The sequence below is a fragment of the Podarcis vaucheri genome, assembly GCF_965113315.1.
Source record: "Podarcis vaucheri genome assembly, chromosome: 2".
NCBI lineage: Eukaryota > Metazoa > Chordata > Lepidosauria > Squamata > Lacertidae > Podarcis > Podarcis vaucheri.
In genome coordinates, this window is record NC_138760.1 from 125,071,706 (window position 1) to 125,082,317 (window position 10,612).

Here is a 10,612-nt window from a genome sequence, read left to right on the forward strand (position 1 = left end):
AACTAAGTTAGTTCTTGGTATGAGCTTTCGTGTGCATGCACATGAAAGCTCATACCAAGAACTAACTTAGTTGGTCTTTAAGGTGCTACTGGAAGGAATTTTCTTATTTTGACTTCGGGAAACAGTTAGCATTAATAATTACACTAAATCGAATGGATGTTACAGGCTTCTAAACAAGGTAGTAAATGCACAGCTTCTTTTAAGTACCATATTTTTCACTCTATTAGATGCACCAGACCATAAGACGCACCTAGTTTTTGGAGGAGGAAAATAAGGAAAAAAAATATTCTGAATCCCAGAAGCCAGAACAGCAAGAGGCATCATTGCGCAGCGAAAGCAGCGACCCCTCTTGCTGTTCTGGCTTCTGGGATAGCTGCGCAGCCTGCATTCGCCCCATAAGACGCACACACATTTCCCCTTACTTTTTAGGAGGGAAAAAGTGAGTCTTATAGAGCAAAAAATACGGTAACTACTCTTCAGTTAGATATTACAGGTTTCTAGATTGGATGGTAAATCCTCAGCTTCTTTCAGCATATTTATCCTGTGGGATAACCAGCCTCACATCTGTCTTCACATAAATCTGTCCATCTGTCTTCCCTTAAACCCATTTCTTAGCAGAAGCATCCGTCCCTGCCCACCATACACCTCACACGTGCAATAGGATGCCATGTTTTAGCTTTTGATGAAGCTGGCATCCTGGAAAGCCAGATGTCGCAGAGAGACAGGGCAAGAAAAGTGACATCACCTTCTGCAAAGCAAGGGGAATTAGAGGCAGCTTGGGAGGAGGACAGGTATGGGCTGGAGTGGCTTAGATTGGTCTCAACTAGGGCCAGGGCCTTTTCGGCCGTGGCCCCGACTTGGGGGAATGCTCTGTCACAAGAGACCAGGGCCCTGCGGGACTTGACATCTTCCGCAGGGCCTGAAGGATGGAGCTGGCCTTTGGCTTAGACTTACTCTGACCCCTTATATGGGATTTGGAATATCAATTTTCCCTTGGCTTTTTTGCTGGCCCATGTACGACCAGCATGGATAGCTGGCTCGGGTGAATATCTGATGTTTCCTCCCTTTATGGTCTTGCTTTATGGGCTACTACTAAAATGAGGCTGCATTTTAAGCTGTATTTTAATTAACTCCCCCTCCCCCCCATTACATTGTAATGTTATTTATATTTGGCATTAGTCGCCCTGAGCCCAGCCCTGGCCAGGGTGGGCGGGGTAGAAATAAAAAATATATATTTCTTTATTTTATTTATTTCCAGTAATTTCACTTCAGTTCCTTAGCTTAGTTGCTGCATAGGTGAATTCTCTAGTTTCTTAAACAACGTGGCACTTTCTGTCACGTTACCCAACCTTTTATGAATCCCACTCAAGAGGTATTTCTAGCAATATAACAGACCTTCTTATCTGGTTTGGGATTCTTCTCTTCCTAGAAGATCACTCCCCTCCTAACTGAAATGAGACCCAAGCAGACTGTATCCTCACAGCTCCTACTTCTCCTAGCTCAAACTCAGCCCCTCAGTTAACTCCTGTCTGAATACTTTCCCGAGAGAGTACACACCGTCTTTCAGTCTAAACTCAGAGACTCCTTTCACTAGCTGTAGATACTTTTCTCGGAGTGGATGCTACACACAGACCAGAAACCAACTATCTCCCTCAAACTATCTGCCCACTCTCTTAGAAATCGCTCCTTTTATTCTCTCTCCCTAAATGCTCCACACACGCACCCCCTCTGGCTAGCTGTCTTGGTAGCCAAACAGACAGAGACTCCCAGCCGCTAGTGGAATTCGGAGGCACTCTGGTCCAGCTCAGCTGTCTGTCACACAGTCCCAGGTCTCTGCCCCTGGCAGCAAGTGACACTTCTTTTTGGCCTGGACTCTTCAGCTGCCCGCATGTCCAGGTGAAACCCCTCTGGCTGCTTCCACTTTGCTGCAGTGCAGGGGAGACTCCAGGATGAAGGCTTAGAGTCAAGGTGTCTTCTTCCTCCCGTACTCAATAACCATGGGCTTCCCCAGCAGGATGAAGCCGTTTGCCAGCTGCAGGGCTGTCTGTGCCGTTGAGATACCTGAGACCAAAGAGCGACACAGGATCAGCCCTGGTGGTCCAGCTCCTGGGGAGGAATCCAGAGACCATTGGAGCCTCTGTACTCCATTCCCCGCCCACATCCCAACCGGAAGGCCAGCATTTGGCTCTGGGAGACATGGAGGGCTGGACACTCACTGGGAAAGGTGAGGAAAGCTTGTCCTCTCATGCGCCCACTCAGTAGGCGGAATTGGATCTGGGGGCCTCCCTCCTCCTGGAACCTCGCAAACAAGGACAGCAGCTCCTTCATGTTGACATGGCGGCTGAGGTTCTTCAGGTACAGCACCTGCTCAGCACCAAAACACATAATTCAGTGTTAGAAACTCAGATTTATGAGCTAATCACCAAATGGCACCTTAAATCTAGGTGGCCGTCACCACCACAGAATGCCTAGTTCATGGAACTTTTCCTGCTTGGCAGGGGGTTGGACTCGATGGCCCTTGTGGTCTCTTCCAACTCTAGGATTCTATGATTCTATGGAAGAAGCAAAGATCACCAGTGTTGAAGCAATGATTCTTCAACATCAACTTTGTTGGACTGGTCAGGTGTGGGTGCCTGATGATTGTCTTCCAAAGCAACTACAGTGGTACCTCGGGATACATACGCTTCAGGTTACAGACTCCGCTAACCCAGAAATAGTGCTTCAGGTTAAGAACTTTGCTTCAGGATGAGAACAGAAATCGTTCTCCGGCGGCGTGGCAGCAGCAGGAGGCCCCCATTAGTTAAGTGGTGCTTCAGGTTAAGAATAGTTTCAGGTTAAGTACGGACCTCCGGAACGAATTCTCTATTACAAACTTAAAAATGGAAAGCGTAATGTGGTGGTCAACCAAAGGGGTTCAAAGACTCTCTCAAGGCAAATCTAAAAAAATGTAATTGGGAAACACTGGCCTACGAGTGTTCCAATTGGAGAACAGCCTTTACCAAAGGTGTCATGGACTTTGAAGACGCTCAAACTCAGGACGAAAGGGAGAAACATGCTAAGAGGAAGGCACGCTTGGCAAACCCTCACCGGGATCAATTCCCATCCAGAAATCTATGTCCCCGCTGTGGAAGGATGTGTGGATCCAGAATTGATCTCCGCAGTCACTTACAGACTCACTGTCAAAACTGTTTATGGAGGACAATCTTACTCGGCTACGAGTGATCACCAAAGAAGATGAGAAGATGATGGTTATTATTAATTCCATTTCTATACCACTTTATATTTTAAAGAAAAAAATCTAAGTGGGTGTCAACATATTAAAACAACATACCGTGTTGGCCTGAATATAAGCCTCACTTTCCCCCCAAATTCCGACTGTGAAAAGTCAAAGTGCGGCTTAAATTTGCGACCTTACAAAACTTGGCTTTTACAATTTTGCTGCTGAAATAGACATATAGTAAAATGGAAAGGGTGTGAGTGCCTGCAGAATTTTAAGGGAGTGGCTTATATTGGGGTATTCTCTCCCCCCCCCCCATTTTTAAAGGTGTGGCTTATATTCGGGTGCGGCTTATATTCGGGCCAATATGGTATAAAACAATCCGGAATAAAACAAATTTGAGCTTTGGTGGAAATAGTTCAGATCCTTCTCTAAGTCAGTGTTTTTCAACCTTTTTTGGGCAAAGGCACACTTGTTTCATGAAAAAAATCACGAGGCACACCACCAATGGGTGCGGAGAGGGAGATGTCAGAGCCCCGCTGCTCTCTATGGGGAATCGGATGAGAGCGGACCGCCTGTCCTCTCTCATCCGATCCCATCCGATCTGATCCCCACCCAGGACGGATGGAAAATAGGGTGGACACAGTCCGGCGCCCGCCTAGTGGGCGAAAATTTGACATTTTTTTTTTTAATCTTTCGAATTTTTCAATTTTTCCCACGGCACACCAGGCAACATCTCGCGGCACACTAGTGTGCCGCGGAACAGTGGTTGAAAAACACTGCTCTAAGTGACCCTTGGGATTCCTTCCAACTCTACGATTCTGTGATCTCTCTCTCCCCCGCCCCGGGTTTTTCAAGCAACGGCTTCATGTCCAGAGAGCTTCCTGGGAAGGTAATTTTCTGAAGCCAAGCTGCAAAAGGAATGGAAGCGCTCTTCCGCAGAATGGCCAGCTGACCCCCTCTACAACCTCTCTGTTACTGACTCTCAAACTTTGAGTTTGTCAAAAGGGAGACTGCTGAAATTAATTGACTAGAGCCATGCGACTCAACTCGGGTGAACTGGACCTGGTTTTTTTTTAACAAGGTGGACCCAAGTTACTTCTGGGGTCCTTCTGGGATTTGAGGCCCTGAAGGTTAAGCTCATTCGTTTCCTAGGACATCTGCCCCGATCTTGAGGGTTCTAGAACATGAACGGATCCTCTTGGTGCTGGGAACCTGACACGGCTCCCCAATAAGCTTTTTGTCTTGTTTCCCGTACCGCCAAGTGGTGGGAGAGAACGTCCTTGATGCTCCTCCATTTGCAAGCAGGGAGGCTCCTGAGCCCCAGGGGCAGGGAGGGAAGAGACTCACCTCGCTTGGCTCTCCAGGGCTGTAGGAGGAAAACCGGGGAATCTGGCGGATCTCCTCCTCCGAGAGGCGGTTTTTGCGGATCTCCTCCTCTGGGATAAACTCCACCGGCTCTGTCACCGTCACGGGCGCTGCGGGTGGCCGGGGATCTGCGCCCTGAGACGCTGGGGGGCTGCTGGGAGGCACGGGGAACGGCGAATCTGGGTCACTCTGGGGAGGCAAGGGGAGCCCCTCTGGCCGGTGGCCAAGAGTTGTGCTGAGGTGTGACAAGGGGTCCTCCTGTGTAGCCTCATCTGGGCCAGAAGGGAAACAACAGAGCCTTCAGTAACAGACATTTGCAGAAGGCCACGTTGCGAGGTAAGTTAGGCAATGAAGCACCTCGCCACCTCCCCCAGTTGCCTTCCACGCCCATCCACAAGGACTCCAGGGCCCCCCAGCCACACACCTTGGTGGTACAGAACCCTCAGGAAGGCATGGCGGTCCGTGCCCTGGAAGAGAGAGCTCTCAATCTCCATCTCTCGCCTGCTCAGCTGCTTGCTGCCTGCAAAGCGCTGGGGCAGCGAAAGGATGCGCCGGCGCTCGGCCATCTTCTCCTCGATGGCCCCGATCCTCTCTCGTATCGCCTCGGGGGCTGCCCCGAGGCCGGGACTCTGGAAGGAAGCCACAGACAGGGGTCAGGTGCCTGCCCCTCGTCCCCCACCCCTTCAACCTCCTCCAACTCATAGGAGATCGCTCCTCTGGTGCTGAGAAGGGCTGCAATGAGGAGGAATGGTGGGATGTCCCCCTCCTCCTGATCAGGATCCTGAATCTTTTCAGGAGCAGAGGAACATAGCTCAGAAGGCAGATGCTGGGAAATACTGGATGGGGAACAGCTAGGAGAAGAAACGCTGAGAGTTAACAGATTTACTCTCTCTGGAAAGCATTCATCCGCTCTCCCCAAGATCTAGAATGGCTGAGACTGTGGCAGAAAAGAAAGCACAGAGGCTACAAGTTCAGGTTACAAGAAGTAAAAGTGACATGGGTGGCTAGGGACGTAAGGGGGTGGAATTCTTCATTGGGAGCATCGCCATTCCTAAGAGATGGGTTCTTTGTTCTCTCACTGTGATCATTAAAGATCATCACATTCACCCAGTGCTATACCAGCTGCACTGGCTCCCGGTGGAGCACAGGATCAGGTTTAAGGTGCTGGTTTTAACCTTTAAAGCTCTATACGGCCTAGGACCCTTGTACCTACGGGACCGCCTCTCCTGGTATGTCCCACGGAGGACCTTACGGTCTTCAAACAAAAACATCTTGGAGGTCCCGGGCCACAGGGAGGTTAGGCTGGCCTCAACCAGAGCCAGGGCTTTTTTGGCTGTGGCCCCGATGTGGTGGAACGCTCTGTCACAAGAGACCAGGGCCCTGCGGGACTTGACATCTTTCCGCAGGGCCTGCAAGACAGAGCTGTTCCACCTGGCCTTTGGCCAAGGCACAGCCTGATACGCTCCTTTGGTAATCTTCACAGAACCCTGGCCCAATGGTTGCCATTAATTTGATTTTGAACTGATTTTAGAATGAATTGATTTTAGAATGCTGTATTATTTTACTGTTGTTAGTCGCCCTGAGCCCGGCTTCGGCTGGGGAGGGCGGGATATAAATAAAATTGTATTATTTATTATTATTAAATGGTAAGAATACTCCTTTTCCTTTGTTCTGCTTACCTACTGCTAAGGGGGGGGGGGGGAGAAAGCCGATTCCCTGAAGCCTGACACCTGGGCCTCACGTATTTCACCATGGAAGACAGACCACATTGGTGCCACCAATGAAAAGGTCCGGTTTGCGTTACAGCAAGCCTGTCATTATCAGGCCGTGGCAAAACAAACTGGCTTCCACCAGCCGATTGCAGTGCCCTTACTAGGCAGCGAAGTGAACACAGTGAAGGACTCCCTGCCCCCCATTCACCTTATCTGCCAAGGCATGGCTCTTCCAGAACTGGATCTCGGCGTCTGAGAGGCCCAGCTCTCGAAGAGCGGCGGCCTCTTTGTTGCTTTCCTGCAGTGCCTGGAACTGAGGCAAGGTGCAGGTCCCAGCGGCTTCCTCTCCAAAGGGCTTGTAGAGCGCTGCAGGCGCAAAGCAGCGGCGCTTTGACACACACCTGGGAACCAACACGGCGGCGTTAGAAGAGGGCTACCCTGGGAGGCGGCAGGCCAGGCCTCCGGGAAAGAGCCTACGCCACCGGATCCTGAGAAGGGGGTTGGGCTAGATGACCCTTGGTGTCTTTTCCAACTCTACCATTCTACGATTCTCAGAAGACCCGATGGCAGAGGACCCTCGTTGGCACACAGCGTCGCCCCCCAGGGAAAGGCCCTTGCCCAAGGCCTTTCTTCTGACCTTCCTGTGATGACGGACCAAGAATGCTTCCCGCTGCCAGGGACACCTCCCACCCTGACTCTGCCCTTGTGCAGGATTCGCACTCACTGCTCAATGGAGACAGATGTGTCAAGCTGATGGTGCAGGAGACTCTTGAGCTGCCTCTGCCCTTCCGTCTCCTGGTCCTCCAGGGGGATGTCATCCCGGCTGTGTCTGCTGTCGATCCTGCGAAGGCGGAGAGGTCAGTTATCAGATAATGGAGACATATAATTTGGATAAGAAAATTGGCTTCCAGGTGGAAAAGTCAAAATTAGAAACAGAACTGTTAGAACCTAAAACTAAGAACTTATCAAGAATGTATAACTTGCTGTTGAAATGGAATACTCAGGATGAAACGGTGAAATCTGTCATGATTAAATGGGCACAAGATGTTGGTCATAACATTATGTTTGCTGACTGGGAACAGTTGTGGACCACCGGTATGAAATTTATGGCATGTAATGCCTTAAAGGAAAATATTATGAAAATGATTTATAGGTGGTACATGACTCCAGTCAAGCTTGCAAAAATTTACCACTTGTCTGATAATAAATGTTGGAAATGTAAAGAAACTGAAGGTACATTCTTTCACCTTTGGTGGACATGCCCAAGGATTAAGGCTTTCTGGGAAATGATATACAATGAATTGAAAAAGGTATTTAAATATACCTTCCTGAAACCAGAGGCCTTTCTCCTGGGCATTGTCGGCCAATTGGTGCCAAAGAAGGACAGAACTTTTTTTATGTATGCTACAACAGCAGCAAGAATACTCATCGCTAAGTATTGGAAGACACAAGATCTACCCACTCTGGAAGAATGGCAGACGAAGGTGATCGACTACATGGAATTGGCTGAAATGACTGGCAGAATCCGAGACCAGGGAGAAGAGTCGATGAAAGAAGACTGGAAGAAATTTAAAGACTAAGTGGTTTCCAGCTGTAATGCTTTAGGAGACATGGAAAAAAAAGATTCACAAATGGGTAAAAGCTTAATGGTAAGGATTTGCTGAACTAACAAACTGAATTGGAATACAAGGAGGGGAGGTGTGAGGAGGTCTGAGGAAATAAGTGTATGGAAGTTATGTTATTGAAAATTAATGTGTGTTTTTAATTGTTTTTTATTTTGTATGTTTATTTTTCATTTTTTGCTATATCTTAAAAAACTTTCAATAAATATCTTTTTTTTAAAAAAAGAAGGCGGAGAGGTCAGAAGCAGGGAGCTTAGAACTCAGATAGGATACTTGGTGCCTAATAGCTCCTTAAACCAACGCTACACTCGCCAAAACAGAACGTCTAGTGCCATTTGGGGGCAAGGCGGTTCTCAAGTCTTATTTTTCAAATGATGGACGGTGTAACTGATTTTCAGGTAAACATCTTTGGCTTTACTAATGATGATAATAATAAATTTTATTTATACCCCGCCCTCCCCAGCCAAGACCGAGCTCAGGGCGGCTAACACCCAAATATAAAACAAGTTGATTGAAATACAGCTTAAAAACAAGATTAAAATACAACATTAAGATGCAGCCTCATTTCAGCAGAAACTCAAAAACTTTTTGGGGGATGAGGTGTGCCTGCTAAAATAAAAGCAATTATTTATTTACAACGAAGGCCAGATTGCCCCTCTTTAAAACAAACAAACAACAACAATTTTTCTTACCATTTTTAATTGATTTTCCATAAAACAAATTGTCACCAAATTAACACAAATTTAATACAAATTTAAAAGCTGACTTCCCACCCCACCAGCTGTTCCCCCACCATTCCTGCTCCAGATACATTAGCTTTCCCAACTTTTATTTCAATAATCAATAAAATCAAACATATTTATATCTGCAATAACATTTCATCCTTTCTCCATACGAGTACCAATTTCTGCTGAGGACTTCTATATATTATTGTAGCCTATCCACATAATAATCAGGTTGAGTAAATTCTCTTTTATCTGTCTGCGATAATCATTCATCAATAATTTTAAATCACTTCCCAGTGAAAAAAGAATAATAATATTATTTATATGCCGCCCATCCAATTGGGTTGCCTCAGCCACTCTTGGCAGCTCACAAAGCCTTGAACTTGGGGGGCAGCTTCCTTCCCCCCCAAACGGGGTTTTTCCTTTCTCCTGCGCCTTTCGGGGACCCCACAAACCCCACAGGGCCCCGTCGGGCTGCGCCCCACCCTACCCCACCCTGACCCCCAAGTAAAGGGGGCAGCAAAGGGGCGCGGGGAGAAGGAGGCGACGCCGGAGACCCACACGCCGCTGTGGGAAGCAGGCAGGGCAGTGGGGGATGGCTACCCCCTCCCCCCACGTATACCCCCCCAAACTCCCCTCGGGGGTCGCAGCAACTCCCCCCCTCGCAGCGCCCCCCCCACTTACCTCCTCATCGCTTTCAACGGCACCAACGGAAACTCCTCCTCGGACTTCAACTCCCAAGAGGCGCCGCGCGGAGCAGGAAGGAAAGGGGGCGGGGCGGGGCGCGGTGCCTGCTGGGAAATGTCGTTCCGAGCGGGCAGCAGAGAGGAGAGCCTCTCCGCCGCGACCCCATAAAATATGTGAGGGTGCCGCCGCCCCGCCAAGTTGATGGACATTGCTGGGGGGTTGGACTAGAAGACCCTTCCAAGTTTACACTTCTTTTTAAAAATGATTTATGCTTTTCAGGTTTATACATTTCACTCATTTTACAATCATTTTTACACTTCAAAACTCGACTTCCTTCCCCCCCCCTTTCTGCGGTCCCTAAAATTTATTTTTAACGTCTTCTGCATATTTCATTTCATTTCTATACCGCTTTATATTTTTAAGAAAAACCTCAGAGCGGTTCACAGAATATTAAAACATCAATAAAACAAAGCAACATAATTAACGAAAAACTAAAATATTATCTTAAAGATTTCAAAATAAAACATTACAAATTACAATACATATTGAACACAAAGTTAACTTAAATACAGTGGTGCCTCGCAAGACGAAATTAATTCGTTCTGCAAGTCTCTTCGTCTTGCGAGTTTTTCGTCTTGCGATGCACGGTTTCCCATAGGAACGCATTGAAAATCAATTAATGCGTTCCTATGGAAACCGCCTTCAGACCAGGTCCGGGGACAGTCTGTCCCCAGACCTCTTCTGAAGGCTGGGGGGGGGGGACAAGGGCTTTTCTTCCCACCCCCAGCATTTTAAAAAACCCGGGGACAGCGGAGGACTTCTCCGCTGTCCGGGCCGATTTAAAAGCCTCTGGGAAGGCAGGCAGGGGGGACAAAGACTTTCGCCCCCCGCCAGCCTTCAGAAGAGGTCCTGGACCTCTTCTGAAGGCGGGTGGGGGGCGAAAGTCTTTGCTCCCCCCCCCGCCTTCAAAAGCTGTCCTGGACAAGCTTCGCGGACCTCTCCCGCTGCTTGCGGAGAGTTGCCAGCATGCCGAAGCCTGCGCGCGCTGAGATCAGCGCGCCCAGGCTTCGCGGCCCCGCCGCCCGGCTTCGGAACGATGCTCCGAAGCCGGGCGGCGGTGGGAGGTGTTCCCGCCCTGCCGCCAGGCTTTGGAGGAGGTCCGAGGACAGTGGGGAAGACGCGCTGCGCTTCCCCGCTGTCCCAGAGATTTCCCTATGGGCTGTCGTCATGCGAAGCAAGCCCATAGGGAAATTCGTCTTGCGAAGCGCCTCCAAAACGGAA

General features: G+C 48.8%; 1 protein-coding gene across 1 annotated transcript; it reads right to left on the reverse strand.

The window, feature by feature from the left end:
- Positions 1-1,230: 1,230 nt before the first annotated feature.
- RBM41 (RNA binding motif protein 41) lies at positions 1,231-9,413 on the reverse strand. Its single transcript, XM_082210470.1, has 7 exons — positions 9,329-9,413; positions 7,022-7,138; positions 6,506-6,698; positions 5,010-5,214; positions 4,568-4,857; positions 2,217-2,364; positions 1,231-2,061 (listed from the first exon to the last, which is right to left on the reverse strand). Exons 1-7 carry the CDS (start codon positions 9,334-9,336, stop codon positions 1,964-1,966), a joined length of 1,059 nt encoding a protein of 352 aa, XP_082066596.1. The 5' UTR covers positions 9,337-9,413; the 3' UTR covers positions 1,231-1,963.
- Positions 9,414-10,612: the final 1,199 nt, after the last annotated feature.

Coding starts and splice junctions, on each gene's coding strand:
- RBM41 (XM_082210470.1), bottom strand. Junction 5,215..6,505: donor GCCATGCCTTGGCAGATAAG/GTGAATGGGGGG, acceptor GCTTCCTTCCAG/AGTCCCGGCCTCGGGGCAGC. Junction 4,858..5,009: donor GAGGGTTCTGTACCACCAAG/GTGTGTGGCTGG, acceptor CTTCTGGCCCAG/ATGAGGCTACACAGGAGGAC.